General features: G+C 43.7%; 1 protein-coding gene across 2 annotated transcripts in view; it reads right to left on the bottom strand.

Moving 5' to 3' along the window:
- The window catches only part of Vcl (vinculin), a 104,294-nt gene that overhangs the window by 4,027 nt on the left and 83,958 nt on the right, over positions 1-16,309 (bottom strand). Inside the window, exons 14-20 of one of the 2 annotated variants that reach the window (XM_006518922.2) lie at positions 14,590-14,739; positions 10,262-10,370; positions 8,869-9,171; positions 7,523-7,647; positions 5,359-5,544; positions 2,364-2,567; positions 271-474 (exon numbers count right to left, since the gene is read on the bottom strand). In XM_006518922.2, coding sequence (XP_006518985.1) covers positions 271-474; positions 2,364-2,567; positions 5,359-5,544; positions 7,523-7,647; positions 8,869-9,171; positions 10,262-10,370; positions 14,590-14,739 — 1,281 coding nt within the window. The remainder of the gene's footprint in view (positions 1-270; positions 475-2,363; positions 2,568-5,358; positions 5,545-7,522; positions 7,648-8,868; positions 9,172-10,261; positions 10,371-14,589; positions 14,740-16,309) is intronic. The other variant, NM_009502.5, reaches the window with a different exon arrangement.

Genomic DNA, 16,309 nt, shown 5'->3' with positions numbered 1-16,309 from the left:
ACCATCAGTCCTGACCATATGGTTGAAATTCTACTGGGTTAAGAAATAAAACTTTGTATCCCCACACTGCCCTTAATGCTGTTGCTTTCCCTTCTTGAGTGCCTCTTCCTAGTAACCCACTTCCCTCTACTGTTTCCCTCACAGTCATCATCCGAGCTTCCCACGTAGGTGCTGTCTCTCTTGTTCCCTCCCTCCCCACTCGTTCTCTCTCTCCTCTCATCCCATCCCCCACCACCATGGACACACACACACAGCCTATTTCCCAAGTACCTGTAAGAGATTGGTTCTAATCCGCTTATCTGTGCACTGCTTGGCAACCTCCTTGGCCAACCTCGTCACCTCATCAGAGGCCTTGGCGATATCCTTGGCACACTGAATAAGTGCCCGCTTGGTACCACTGCCCCCTCTTACCAGCCGAGACATCTCTGCCATCAGCAGAGCCATGCGCTTGGCTGCTGCAATGATGTCATTGCCCTAGAGAGAAGCATAGATACAGCATGAGCTCTGCCTACACACCAGCCAAGTTAAGGAAAGTAGAAAACCGGGAGGAAGCCTGCTGCTCTAGCAGCCCTCTGGAAGGACAGGAAACGGGGAGAGTACTGTTTGGGGTACTAGAAAGCACTGGAGAAGCAGAAGAGAGAGACAGGGCTCTTGCCCCAGCACTCATGAGAGAATATCCTGGCTGAAAACAAGACCCAGATATTAGTCTGAAAGGGCAACATGGGTGTCCCAGGCACAGCACTGGACAAGCACTTGAGCATCTCCAGGTTAATTGTGTCAATAACATAGGGCCAGAGCCAAGGAGCCGCTCATACAGGCGTCTTCACTTCTATAATAGGGGAGAAAGCAGGGGAGGCGGCCAGAGAGGGAGAACGCAGAGGAGGCTTTCCAGGTGCTGAAAGCATCCTCTTCATCTTTCCAGATGCTGAAAGCATCCTCTTCATCTTTGCTCTTGTAAAAAGCAGCCAAGGACTTGTGCAACTTCACTAGATCTTAAAACCCCAGGTAATGATTCTCAGCCTAAGTGAGAAACACAAGAGAACTGGAATAGTTTTTCATCTAGACTACTTTGCCCTCTACTGCCTCTTGACCTGTCATACTATTTTAATCATCCCACATTTTAAAAGGTAACAAATCAATTGTTCTGTCCCATCAGCTTCATGAAGCCTCCAATTAAGGAATGTTCACCTAGGATGCTGAGGGAGGAATCAAATAAATAAGCCTGAGTCAGGCTGTAAATGGAACCTCCTCTTATTAATGGCAGTTTATCTGAAATTTGGCAATTGGTTCACTTAAAACTCTCGTGGATTATAAGTAAGGAAATATTTGAGTAATTTATATCCTTATAGCAACTACACTATTTAAAACTACCTGAATGGCCAGGCCCCACTCATTTTTCCCCTCATGCTTTTCGATTTCTATATAATGCAGTGAGGCACACACAAACCATGCCACTCAGGGTACTCTTGCAAGAGCTCGAAAGGCACCATGAACTGGCTCATCATTAGTGCTTTGAAAGTATAAAATGTCTCGGGAATTAAACTGAGGCAAGAGAACACAGGTTTGGGAGGAAGTCATGGGGAGAGGCTTGTGTTAGATGAAGCCCTCTGGACAAACTTCCAGCATAGACCTGATGTAATTTAGGATTACATGACATTGGTTAGAAGACAGCACAATGCCAGAGTTAGTTATTAACCCACCATCTTCAGGCTCTTTCTTGCAACATGCCATCTTTAAAGAGGAAATAAACATGATCACTTCTATGCCTCAGCTCTCCAAATGAACCCAAGGCTCTGTCACCTAACTTGAGCTGTCCCTGTGGCCACTTCCAATGCCTCTGAGACACCTGTGGGCTCCCATGAGGGCCAGCATCTGTCACACAGCCAGGTGCAGGGCAGCAAGCAGTCCTCCTGAGTCTGCCAGATAAAGCTGCTGCTTGCTCTGATCAACTCTGCTGAGCCATCAGTGAGAGGTCAGTGGGAGCCAAGCAAAGCTCAGTGGTCAAGCTAGGGGAACTCAAGAGTGTCCCCAATGGCTCCTGACCTAGAAGTCACCAAGAGATGCAGCTACAGCTTCCCAAGGAGTTTATAGCTCCAGTATTGGCCACAAAAGGGGGGGGGATGAATTCTTTGGAAAGTGACCCCCATATCCTTGTATTCCACAAACATAAATGCAATTCAGTTGGGCATTAGCAAACCTATTAAACTTGTGAAGCCAGTCCTAACAACAAGGTGCAGACAGACAATTGCCCGCCCGGCTCAGACTCACAGGACCCGCACAGATAATGAGTGATGCAAGGTGTCAAGGCTGCACATGGCCGGATGCATTTGGAGCAGCCCCCAACTGGGGGTACCGATCAGTACCTTACTAGACCACTTGGTAGCTTCCCGGTGCAAGGACTGAGCCGCGGCCAGAATGGGCTGGTTGACCGGCTGATTAGATGGCATTAACAGCAGCTCAGGTTCGTAATCGTCTTCCATGTCAGAGGGGAAAGGGAACCCAACAGCATCAGCCGCATTTGCCTCAGCTACAACTCCTATACCCACCTGAGCGGCTGGGATACCCGGCTTTGTCGATGGCGGGAAGGGTGAGAAACAGGGATAGTGTTAGTAAGAACAACAGGACTCGGGAACGAAGCTTCAGCTGGTTTAGTTACCAAAGCTTGCCTGGGATGGGAAAGAAAATGGCATGCTCTCCAGGAGCCATGGGAACCAAGATTCAAAGACAGGAACTCAGCCTCCAACCTAAGTCTCCTTGAGATAAGTGGAGAAATTTGATCCAGCAAAATGTTTCCACAGAGGGCAGGGGCTATATACTTGCTGCTGAAGTTAAATTTGACCACAATCACATGTTTGGGGAGCCAAACAACCCAGTAGCCATTACCTTTACAGAGACTCTAGAGGAGAAAAGTGAGCACAGTCATGTAAGCTGTTTGGAAGGAAAAACTGAGCATCCTCCTAAATCACTATTCCATCATCCAGGAGCACACAGCTCTGCAGCTCCCAGACTCTCCTTATTTCCTTCAGGGATCAGAAGTTCTACGTTAGAAATGGTATGTCAAAGGTAGCAAACCAGGAGACAAAAGTGAAGAGGTTTACCAAATACCCTACAACCACCCAGCTAGCTCTAAGGGGCCCAAGAAGACACTCATCTAGTTCCTAGAGCAGTGAAAACCCTACACCTCGGACTGTCTTCCTCCTTAAAAATGTCTTCAGAGACAACTCTTCCAAAGTATCTCACTGCAGCAACTGAAAGTGCCACCGTGTAAGTACAGCCTAACTCTCTCCTTTGTTGAAAACAGCTTCTCACCCCAAACTCAGCTTACTGGTACACAGATCAGGTAACACATGGACTTGGCAACTAAATGAGGCTAAGCTCAGAGGAGCCTCATATGAACCCAAGTGGTTGCTTATGAAAGACAGGAACCAAGAAGGAAAGAAAGTGAGTTTTGTACCAAAAACAGGGATTCTAAGAGGCTAGGAAGATAAAACAGATGCTAAAAACAAGCTGGAGTGGAAAGAAAAGGAATTGCTCTAATGAAGCCGAGCCATTTATAAAAAAGACTGGTGAAAAAAGGTTTACACCAAGAATCTGTGACCAGGAGGAAATGAATGTTTATACAGAATGTTATTTAAGGTTCCCAAAAGTGTTATCCTAACAGTACTCCAGAGGCAGAGGCAAAAAGACCAGGTTGGAGAGCAATGAGTCATGAGACTGTCTCAAGAAACAGAAAAACTTTTAAAGTAACAACAGAAATTCTGGGGGCTAGAAAGATAGCACAGTGGTTAAGAGCATGGACTACTGTCCTCAGGGACCTGGATTTAGTTCCCACCTCCCCCATGATGGTTCACAACCATCTCTAACTCCAATTCCAGGGGATCTGACACCTTCTGGCTTCCATGGGCATTGCACACATGTGGTGCACAGACATACACGCAGGCAAAATCAAACAAACAAACAAACAAATTTTATCCTAAACACAAAATCCACCTCAAAGTAGCAATCAAATTGGAAGACACAGGGCCAACAAGGGGTTAGGTAACCACCAATCCTTTCACCTAAACTGCCACAACCAAGGCTCCTCCCCATTCCTTGAAGGAAAGACCAGTTGACTGCTGCTAACATTCAGAGTAACAAGCTGCCCAAAGTCAGAGCGACAGATACAAACACATATACCTTCCCAAAGCATATATAGTTCATATAGTTCCTAGCTTTGTACAAGTCAAAAGTCGGGGAACTCATGAAATCAGACCTTCTGGCCAGGACTTATGAACACACTGAGCATAGTGGGGCAACTATATGGGCCAGTGCTGTCTGACCCTTTATATTCCACATACATTTTCACAATATGTGCAGGCTCATTATAACTACATTTGCATTTTCTTTGGGGGAAATCAACCCTATTGTCACCCATTGTCCATTCACAGTAGGATTATGCTACATGATCCTGGGAGTGTTGGAGAGACACCATTATAAATAATTCCACTGGTCAGATCCAACACCAGACTGGGCTCCAAGGTAACATTGGCAGTGGTGGCACTTGCCTTTAATCTCAGCACTCAGGAAAAGAGGCAGGCGGGATCTCTTGAGTTCCAGGCCAGCCTGGTGTACAGGTTGAGTTCTAGGGTAGCCAGAGCTACACAGAAAAACCATGTCTTGAAAAACAAAACAAGAAACAAACAAAATAGAACAAACCAAGGTCAATTTCTCAGCCTGAAGAAAAAATCCAACAACAACACAAGATTAACTTCCTCTGGGAAGTATATTCTGTTAAGATGAATATAAAGGAATATAGTGGGAATGAAGAGCTAGATTTCTGATTCCTTACAGTCTCGAGCTAAGAACCATATCCTCATTGGCAGATGAGCAGCAGGATTTTGCTCTAAGCAAAAAAAACCAACTACTCATTTCCAGTGATGGGAAAAGGTGAGCATGCAGTAGAACTGGATTGCACCCAGATCTCAGCCACAGGAATAGTTAGAATTTTAAATAATCAGAGCTGAACATAACCTGGAGCATTCCTAAGTAGAGAAAAAGCACAAGATGATTCTGAGAAAGGATAAACAGTTTCTAAAAAAGACCCCAGATGTCAGGATCAGTACAGCTGACACTCTACTGGACAAAGGGGCCAGACTCTCTTCTTTAGCCACTGACATCTCAGCTTTTACCTCTGCCCAGGCAAAGGCAAGCCATCAAACACTAGAGACTTCTCACTAAATCGCTGGTAAAAACCCACTGCCTGAAATGAAGGAACTGAGCAAGAAGCAAAGTGATCACATGGACTTCTTCCTGGGGTGTTCTCCGTCCTTTCTGAAAAGGCACGCATCCCCAGCAAGGAAAGAAAGTCCCGGGGCTTACCTTGCTAGACCATTTCCGAGCTTCATCGTGGAGCTGCCTGGCGGCCATCATCATTGGCTGGTTAATCACCTCACCAGCTTTCTGCTCAGGGAACTCTTCATCCTTCTCTTCTGGTGGTGGGGGCCTGGGTGGAGGGACTTCACCCTCAGGCAGAGGTGGCTTAGGAGGAGCCAGCTCATCAGTTAGCTACAAATGTGAATAAAGCAGGTTGTCAGTAAAGCCCAGGAAGCTACTACCAAAACCAGCCTAGGAAATGGGCCCACGTAGACACCATGTAAGACCACCAACACTGAACCATGACGACATCTGTGCAATATCAATAAAAACACCATGTAAGACCATCAACACTGAACCATGAGGACATCTGTGCAATATCAATAAAAACTTTTTTCTCTATAAGAAACCAGCAGCTATGTGTTGCTCATATCCCATAGGAGGCATACATAACATTACCAGATCAGCGATTCCCAAAGCCAATCCCCATAGAAGATTTAAGACCTGGTTCTGGTTCTGGTTGTCAAAGGGCAAATGAGAGTCAGTAACTTCCCACTGGAGCCTCAAGTTCTACATCTGCCATGTGATCTCAATGTCCCTAATTCTAAATGTCATGACTCAAAGAAGCCACTTACCAGGAATCTCATCATCAAAAGCCTCATTGGAAAGTGTAAAGAAATGTTGAAAACTGGAACCACCAATCCTACTTATGTATAGTGACCCAATTTAGTCATTAACCAACCTGACTTCTTTTACTGACATTAAATAAGAAAACATACCAAAGGAAGTAAATATAATTCTTGTCTTAACGTGTTTCTAGACTTATTACTTGGAGTAAATACTTGTGTACATGATCATTACACAATGTTTTTGTTTCTAGGATCTATAACTAAAAGATACTCCCCAAGTACATCATGGGAAAGATGATACATGATAAATGTATTCATGCTACTTGATGGGAAAGAATTACGAAAAGATTTGAGGGCCTAGAGAGATGGCTGAGCAGTTAAGAGCACTTGTTGCTCCGCCAGAAACTATGGGTTCAAATTCCCAGCATCCACATGGCTGCTCACAACCATCTACAACTGCGGTTCCAGGGCATCCAATACCCTCTTCTGGGTTCTGAGGGCACTAGGCATACGAGCAGTGCGACGCATCCATACGCATAAATTTTTTTTTAAGTTTTAAAAATTTGAAATTCGAATCAGATTTAAAAACACAGAACCATTTCTTGGTCTAAGGAGACAGGAGAGTACTTGCCATGCCAGCATGAAGACCCTAGTTGATCCTGAGCACCCAAGTAAAACACTCATCATGGGCCAGCAATGGTGGCGCATGCCTTTAATTCCAGCACTCAGGAGGTAGAGACAGGTGGATCTCTGTGAACTCAAGGCCAGCCTGGTCTACAGTTAAGTTCCAGGACAACCAAGACGATGTAGAGAAACTCTGACTCAAAAAAAAACAAAAACAAAAAAAAAAACAAAAGCAGCAACCCAGCATGGCAGTATGTGCTTATAATTGAGGAGGCAGAGACAAGCAAATCTCTTGGGCTCACTGGCCAGCTAACCTACCCAAAAAATGGCAAGCCCTGCATCCCAGTGAGACATCCTGGCTCCAAAACTAATGTGGATGGCTCCTGAGGGACAATACCCAAGTTGACCTCTGTCTTCCTCAAGAAAATGTACTTCTGTGTGTGTGTGTGTGTGTGTGTGTGTGTGTGTGTGTGTGAGAGAGAGAGAGAGAGAGAGAGAGAGTGCACACATACACAATTTTTAAATAATTTTTAGGAGTAAATACTACTTTTGTTACTAAGAGAGAGAAAGGCAAGAACCTAACAAGGTTCTAATTCTGCAATTTTCTCCTTAGCAAGTCTCACCACGCATGTACAAACTATTTACTACAAGTCACATCTCATCAATTCATCCCAACTGCACTTACCTCTCCTCCATTCTCAGCCTGTCTGTCACACAGGCTAATTTCATGGAATTTCATGCACAAGTGCTGGCTTATGATTCCACTCAACTTAGGAATGAAAATCAAGACCTGCCTCTAGTTAATCACATAAAAGCTACAGAAGCCACCTGGAAATGGAGACTGTAAAAGCAGACCTGCCTCTCACACATGCTGCCACTTGCTGCTCAATTCTCCCCATCTCTCTGCGCTTACTTACTCGTAGCTGTTCAAGGTCTGGTGGAGGAGGCGGGAAGTCAGGCTCCTGAGGTTGGAAGGCTTCTCTGACCTTGGCCACAGCTCCCAGGATCCGATATCCTGAGTCCAGGAAGCTCTTTTGCAGGCCTAAACACAAGACACTCATTTTCAGCTGGGTAGGTCAGTGCCCAGAGCACTGCCTGTCCAGCAGAAGAACTGGTTCCCACTAACAAGGTTGGATGTGGAGCTGCCGGGGGGAATCATGGGCATGGAAAAAGGAAGGAGGACAAGTCAGAGGCCCTGAGGAAGTGTCACAGGATGGCTGCTCTTACAGTGGTGAGGATGCCTTTGGACTGTAAAAGTAACGAGTTCTTGGAGAACGCTGGGTGTGAATGCTTGGCTTGGGCAGTACCCATCACTTCTCTTATGATGAGGCGGTCATGAGATAGGTCTGAGGAGTGCAGAGCATGGGAGATGGCAGTTTCAGATTAGGTTCCTAACTCCCCAGAGTCCATCTCACCTTTCTGTCTACATCTGTGCTCTAGTTGGCGTTCAGCGTGTTAACCCTTATCTTGAACTGCTAAGCTATGAGAAACTCCAAGGAGGAGACAAAATCCATCCACAGAGATGGAGGACTGGGAATTTGAGGAAGAGTCTGCTGAGGCCAGAAGTGAGTCTAGCAGCCTAGATTCTCACTGATGAGATGGAAAATGTTGCTTTCCAAAAAGAAAGGAATATACATGATTTGCAACCCAAAGAAGTGGCTGCAACTATTAACTCCTTTGGTGGTACTAAAACTATGGTCAAAATGTAGCTGAAGAAAATTCAAATTCTCTCATGTAGGGCCTAAGAGGCCAAAGTTGCTTGAAGCTCTCTAGATCTGACAAAAACAAAATTCTCTACAGAGAAAAGAGAAAGATCATTATATGCAAGAAAAGTAAAAGAGACGTGGTAGCAACTTCATGAACTAAATGGTTGGCAGATAACTAGCATTTATTTTAAAGTTTCCAAAATTAGGACTATCAGCAGGGATAGCAAGTCAGACAATATCAGGAAATGGTAGAGAACCTGATTCAGAAACTGAAAGGCCTGACAAGACCGTAAAAATATTGAACAGAAGAAAACCTAAATGTCTGCATTCTGTAACTCATTTTGTAACTCTGCCCTGACTGACCTCAAACTGACAGCTATTCTTCTGCTTCAGCCTCCTGGGTGTTGAGATGACAAGAGAGAGAGCACCAAACCACGCACTGTCCATATGTTCCCTCCCCGATTTTATATACCCTGGTTGTGGATAGCTACTCTTTTCCTATTTCCACCGAGTTAGCCTAGCAATTGGAATGAAAGGCACCATGCACTGTTCCTTACCAGGGTCAGAGATGTTTCCAGCCACAGCCTTGGCATCCATCACCATGGGGGAGATTGTTTTGCTCAGTTCATCAGAGGCAGCTTTCACAGCCTCTCGGAACTTCGGGTCCTCAGAGTTCTCTACCTCCCTCTTAGCAACCAGCAGAATCCGGTTGGCCCGACGAGCAATACTGGTTGCTCCAGCGACCAGCATCTGAGGCTGAATATTGGCCATGGCTACCTTACACTTGTCCAGGTCTTTTTTAATTGCTTCTTCAGAAGCATCCAACAGAGACTTGGTATCAATAGCCTCGTCCACCAGCCCTGTCAGGAGAACAGAAATGGAGCTGAATTTGCTTTTAGAAGAACAAAGATTTGAAAACACTGTTGTCTGTTTGCATCTCATGAGAAAGTACAACACTCAGAATTCTCTTCTCAGTTCAAAGCTCTTACTACAAAATTGAGAGCTTTCAAGAGAACAAAATAACTTTAAAAAACAGAAGTGCAAGCAGTACAGCCCAGAAGGTCATTTGGCCTCAGGAGTTATACTGACCGTGGTCACTGGCCCTCTTAAATCCACCACAGACAAGCAGACACGCAAAGACATCAGGAGGAACCGGACTGAGTCTAAAACCTTCACCGCATCCCCAGCACAGTATCTGCTAATAACACTCTCTCCCTTCCGGGCTCACTCTCCACCACCTGTTGATTGTTGGCAGCTTGAAGTGCCCAAGACGAGCCACACGGAGGACTCCAGTAACCTAACAGCCTGTTTCTTACTTCTGTTACCTAGCTTTCGACACTTTGGGAGCTCCGCTTTCATCACTGACTGCTGTAGACCCCTGACAGCAGGTTCTACAGGGACAGCGAAGAGCCTACACTCCTCATTTCTGCCTTTCTGTCCTGTCCCTCTACAGAGAACTCAGAGGCACTTCTGCAGTCGTACAGGCACAGATGTCTCCTCTTTTTTTTTTTTTTTAGAACTATGTAGTTGATAAGTTGGAGGAAACTCTGAGACAAGCTGGGTTAAATGGTAGCTATTGTGGTTCCTTGAAATGTGAACCCTCTGAAAATGACAGGGACACTTACTGTATCCACAAACACCGCCTCCCAGCCTCTGAAACCAAACTCTAGCTGGGACTGAGCAAAGACACTATTCAAAGAGAAGATAGGGGCTATAACAATGAACATCACACCGGAGGGCGGTTCTCAAATAAAGACGCTCACACAGCCTCTCATCCAACAAAGTAGCAGAGCTTGAATGAGAAGCCGCCACTGCTCAACAGCCTAATCAGAGCCCAGCACACTGTCAAGCTCTGACTGTCCCTTTATCCAATTACAGCTGATATAACCGGTCCTGCTTGAGGTCCTCAGAACTCATGCATCAGCCCAAAGGCATTCTGCAGAACTCTACCTGTCATTTTTTCAACATTATCAATCCACTGGTTCTTCATGGTCTCAAAATGTTCATAAGCAGCCTGGTTACCAGGGTTCCTCAGTAAGATCCGAGCAGCGGAGATGACCTGTCAATAACAAAGCAATTTTCAAATTCCAGGGTGCCAGCACAGTCCAAATACAAACCCAGAGTAAAGCTTTTCTCCATTTCACCTATAGATGGCACCAGAAAACCAAAATTGGCAAGCCTCGTCAGGCTAAATGCATTAAGTCTGATGCCATGAGCATACCCCAGAGTGGGCCCTTCCCTAGTTCTAAGAAAAAAATAAGGTGTCAAAGTAAATGAGCATTCATTTAATATTTCAGAAGAACAACAAAACTGGCATATACTTAATAGTTGATGTCTTGATATCAACTCTTTCATCTTAAAAAATATAAATGTGGTTAGACAAGGTACTTCAATCCTGTAATTTCCAGCTTGAGGCAGGGGATTTTCAAGTTCAAAATGCAGCCTAGGCAAAATTTGTGTTAAAAAACTGAATGTGGGGGCTGGAGAGATGACTCAGCAGTTAAGAGCACTGACTGCTCTTCCAAAGGTCCTGAGTTCAATTCCCAGCAACCACATGGTAGCTCACAACCATCCATAATGAGATCTGACACCCTCTTCTGGAGTGTCTGAAGACAGCTATAGTGTACTCACATATAATAAATAAATAAATCTTAAAAAAAAAAAAAAAAAAACTGAATGTGGTGGTATAATCCCCTAAATGTCAGCACTTGGAAGTGAAAGCAGGCTGAAGGACTCCAAACTGAAATGGTAGCCTGGACAATCTACATACCAAGGCCAGAGGGAAGAAGGGGAGGGGAGAGAGAGGGGAGAGGGAAGAGGGAAAAAGAGAGAGAGAGAGAGAGAGATATTAATTGGTTGATTGATTAATTGATTGATTGATTGCTGGGGGCTGTACACATGCTTTTAATCCTTGCACTGGGGAGACAGGCAGGCAGAACTCTGAGTTCACGACCAATCCATTCTACACAGTGAAATTCCAGGCCATTGGGGCTTCATAGTAAAACCTTGTCTATAAAATAGAATATCAGCGTGCAACAAAACATTATTCAAATTGATTAATGAATAATAGTGATTAAAATACACAATTAACCAATTACTCAAAATTCTTTTAGAATAACATTAACTAAAATATCTGCTTTCACAAACTGCTTTCACATTCATACATACGGAATCTTTACTACAACCCCATGAGAGGTGAGGTAGGTTAACATCTTCTCTTCCAAACTACAAAAATCAAGACACCCAAGAGGTTCCCAGGCAGTCAGTGTCGGTGTTGGGGGAAGAAATCCTGAGTGCCTGGCAGTGCATAGTGCATACACGTGTGTGTTTATTCCTCAAACTTTGCACTGTGAAGGAGTAAGCATCACAGAAGGAGAAGCTAGGAGACATCTGAGCCCAGATCTGTCTCTGAAGTCCTCGATCTTTCCAAAGCGGGAGTTTTAGGTCTAGTTTTCTGCATTGGTTTTTGTTTTTGGAAGCACAAAGACAACTGTATTATAGTTTAAAACAAAAAGCACAGCACAGGCAAGCTGTAAAACCAGCAGCTACCTGGAGGAGTCGAACGAAGGAGAAGACAGAAGCCATCTAAGCTGGCAGAGAGGTCAAACACATGGGAGACAAGCAGCACATGGGAAGGAGAGGTGCTTTAGAAAAAAAGCAAAACCAAAATATTGGCAGGAAAGCCCAAAGTGTTAAAGAAAACATGTTGGAATAGAGGTAGAAAAAAGTAAAGGAAAAGTTGATTTTTCTGAATAATTCAGAAAAGGAGGAGACTTATTGTGCCCAAATGACTGTAGCCCTTAAACTTCTGTCTTTCTGGGGGTGTTGTTGTTGTTGTTGTTTGTTTTTCTGGTTTTTGTTGTTGTTGTTGTTGTTTTTAATCTCACTTTTGTTCTGAGAGATGGCTCAGCAGTTAAGAGAACTGACTGTTCTTACAGAGGTCCAGAGTTCAATTCCCAGCAACCACATGGCAGCTCACAACCATCTGCAATGGCATCCGATGCCCTCTTCTGGTATGTCTGAAGACAGCTACAGTGTACTCATACACATAAAAAAAAATGAAGATTTGTTTTAGAGAAAATCTCTTTAATAAAAAAAAGAAAGAACATTTGAACAATATAATAAATAAATCAGCTTTTACAACCTGAACTGATGACATTCTCTTCTGTGCCCTCAGCCAGAGGGCGCTGCATATGGGTTTGCATGTGTGTTATGCTAATAGATGGTAAAAACAGGAAAAAAAGTTCGTATTTTATGAAATTTTCTGAAAAGGCTAGATAAAGCCAGCATAGTGGCACATGCCTCCATCCCAACACTAGAGGAAATGGTGTGAGTTCAAGACCAGCCTGGGCTTCATAACAAGATCCACTCTTAACAACGTTTTTGTTTTTTATTAAACGAGTGTGACTTTTCCACATGGACTGAGGCATGTAACTCCATGGTGGTGGAAGGTATTTTTGCCTTGAGTTCCATTCCTAATGATGGGAAAGAGAAAGGGAAGGAAACCAGAGAAACAGGCAACATGGGCACACACACAGACCATTTCCCTCCCCTCCCCAGAGAAGTTCAACAAAAGCTAGAATCAGGGGGCTGGAGAGATGGCTCAGCAGTTAAGAGCACCGACTGCTCTTCTAGAGTTCCTGAGTTCAATTCTCAGCAACCACATGGTGGCTCACAACCATCTGTAATGGGGTCTGATGCCCTTTTCTGATGTGTCTGAAGAGAGCAATGGTGTACTCATATACACAAAATAAATAAATAAAATCTTTAAAAAAAAAAAAAAAAAGCTAGAATCACAGACTTATACAGCCCAGCAGAACTCCCAGTAAGATTTCTCTGTATTAATAGATGGGGGAAAAGCAAGTCTGCAAAACCTCACACTGAATGCTGAGCTAATGTGTCTAAGGAAGCTAGCCAGGTGTGGTTTAGTACACCTGTAGTCCTCGCATTAGATCATTTTAGTCCAGTGTGACTACAAATCAGAAGCCTGCTTCAGAAAAGAGGGGTTTGAGAGGGAAGGGGAAGCTGGCTGATTTATCAGAACTCTCATTTCCAGCCTTTTGTTTCCCAACTTCCTGGCTATAGTTTGGTTCCATAATGATGGATACCAAACTATACCTGAGTTAGCTATGCAGTTAAATAGAAACTATACCTGAGTTAGCTATGCAGTTAGATAGAAACTATACCTGAGTTAGCTATGCAGTTAGATACAAAAGAAAAATAAGCAATGGAAACACCTATTTTTTTTTAATCTCTTCAAAGAGATGCTGTGAAAAGATAGAAACTAAATAAACTTTCTCTTAATATTATCCAAATATTTTCTTATTATACATGTGTGATAGGGAAGAAGGCTGCTTTACCTCTTGTCTTTTGCTTTTGAAAGAATACTGACCATTACTTAAAAATTCAAACACTGCAAAAATGTATAAAGTTCAAAGTTTTGTTAAAAATCCTAGCGGTCACCAAGTTTGACCCAATGAATATTATATAAATATGCATGTGGGGTATGTGTGTGTAGTGTGTGTGTGTGTGTGTGTGTGTGTGTGTGTGTGTGTTTGTGTGTGTGTGTGTGTGTGTTGTGCAATGTGTGTGTATATATGATGTGGATGTGCATACAAGCATTTATATGTGTGAGTGGGTACATGTGTAGCACAAATGTGTATGGAGGTCAAAGTATGTGTATGGAGGACTTTAGTGTTGGTCCTCACCTTGCAACTTGTTGGAGACGTTGGTCTCTTTGTTGTTCCTGAATCAATATGCCAGCCTCGCTGGCCTGAGAATCCCAGGGCTTCTCCTGCCTCCACCCACCATCTCCTCTGAGGAGCACCATATGACAGACATATCCTACCATGACTGGCTTTTACATGAGTTCTGGGGATTCAGGCTCCAGTGCACAAAATTATGTGGCAAGTACTTTCTCTGCTGAGCTATTTCCCTAGATCCACATGCATGTTTTTAAGATTTATTTTTATTATTTGTAATTATGTGTGGGTATGTGTATTGTATATGGGTATGTGCACATGAGTGCAGGTGCCCATGAAGATCAGAAGAATTGGAGACAGAATCACAGGCACTTGTGAGCCGCATGACATGGAGGCTGGGAACCAAAGTGTGGTCCTCTGGAAGAGCCTTTACGATAACTCAGCAGTCATCCTATGTCCCATCCCCCAACATACTCTTTTTTTTTTAATATGTGATCTTAACAAAGCATCTATAATTGATTTCATTTCCTGAATATTACACTATGATGCTGAAAGGAAAAGTGAGCAAAAGCTAACCTGGGGAGTGAGTTCTCGGGCTGTCTTCACAGATGCCTGAATGCCTTCCACTGTCGATTTATTGGCAGTACCAACAGCAGCCGCCTTCTCTGCTGTGGCTCCAAGCCTTCCTGAATGGTTTTCAAAATTGGCTGCCCTTTCATCAAATACCTTGAGAAAAAAATAAAATAAAGACATTAAGGAAATGTATTTCCATATAATGCATCAGGAAACCTGAAGAAAGGTCTTTTTAATCTGATTCTGCAACTGCTCAAAGATCTTATTACTAAAACAATAATCAAATGGCAAATCTTGACCTTTATGTATTTCCTCAGAGGTTCAGTCTTAAGCATCATACACAAAGAGGCACATCCCCAAATCTTCGTTTAAACCTACTTACCAAGAGCACACACAGGACTATATACTTTACAACAAGTTCACAAATGCAAAGACTAAATAATTTCATTCCCCAAAGGCCTTCTTACTTTGAAGAGAACGATAAACCCCTCCAGGCTCTACCATAGACAACCGGGTGCATTACAATCCCCAAGTATCCACAAAGAGTCCTTACCTGACTCCAGCCTCCTCTAATGTATCCCATTACCATTAATGTTGTAAAAACTCTGCCCTTGACCTCAATGGGAAAAACGATAGCTTGTGCTCATACCAGACAGAACACAGAGGCAAGGATAGGTGATTTTTATTAGTTCTAAATGCAAAATGGTTCTCTCGTTTAAAAAGTTAACTTTTCTTTCCCTCAGGGATATCATTAGAGACTCTAATTTTAAAAAAAAAAAAAACTAACTTACAAATGACAAAAAAGTTTCTATTTGTTTGAGTGACATTAGGATCAGTATCTGGAAAACAACGTCTACCAGACAGCACTGGGTCAGTTTTATGCTACATATAGAGCCTGCCAGGAGCCTAGCAGAATACTTCCTTTTTTTTTTAAATGTCCTACTGACGATAATTGAGAGTGCCACTTCCATACTTGGTGTCTAACTCTGACTCAAGTCAGACAATCTGTAAAGGTTTTGTAGTTTGATAGCAAGCTCCACTCTCGTTCCAATGTTCTACATCCACCACCTGAGGTCCCTTGACTCATTCTGATCTTTTGTTTTGATTCAGCTTCCTAGCCAAGCAGTGTTGGTTGACACATGCCATTAATCCCAGCTCTTGGGAGGCAGAAGCAGGCAGATCTCGGAGTTCGAGGTCAGCCTAGTCTACAAAGTGAATTCTAGAACAGCCAAGGCTGTTACACAGAGAAACCCTGTCTTGATAAAAACAAAAACAAAACAAAGGAAAGGAAAGGACAGGGTATTTGTAATAATGGTGCCACTGTGTGAATTAGCAAAGCTACACATCAATCTTATGGGTGTAAAAGAAGAGGCACTTAACCTATCCAGAAAGCAAAGAAAACAATAAAGAAGGGAGAGGAACCACGCAGAAAAGAAGCTGGAAGAAATTAGGGGGAGGAAGCAAGGACACAGAAGGGCCAAGTATACAGGCATTATTCCAGACACGTAGTTACTGCAGCAGCATGGAGTAAGAGCCTGCAGCCTAGATGAAACCAACATACAAAGAACAGCAAGAGCCAGACCACAGGGGCTCCGGGACATAGCACATTGGTAGAGTGCTTGCCTAGCGTGCATGAAGTCCTGGATCTGATCCACAACTCCCACAAGCCAGCTATTATGGCACAATCTATGAGGCCAGCCCTGAGGATGACCAGGAGGCTCAA

This window comes from Mus musculus, chromosome 14 (genome assembly GCF_000001635.26).
Source record: "Mus musculus strain C57BL/6J chromosome 14, GRCm38.p6 C57BL/6J".
Classification (NCBI taxonomy): Eukaryota; Metazoa; Chordata; class Mammalia; order Rodentia; family Muridae; genus Mus; species Mus musculus.
This window is presented reverse-complemented; position numbering and strand designations above follow the sequence as displayed.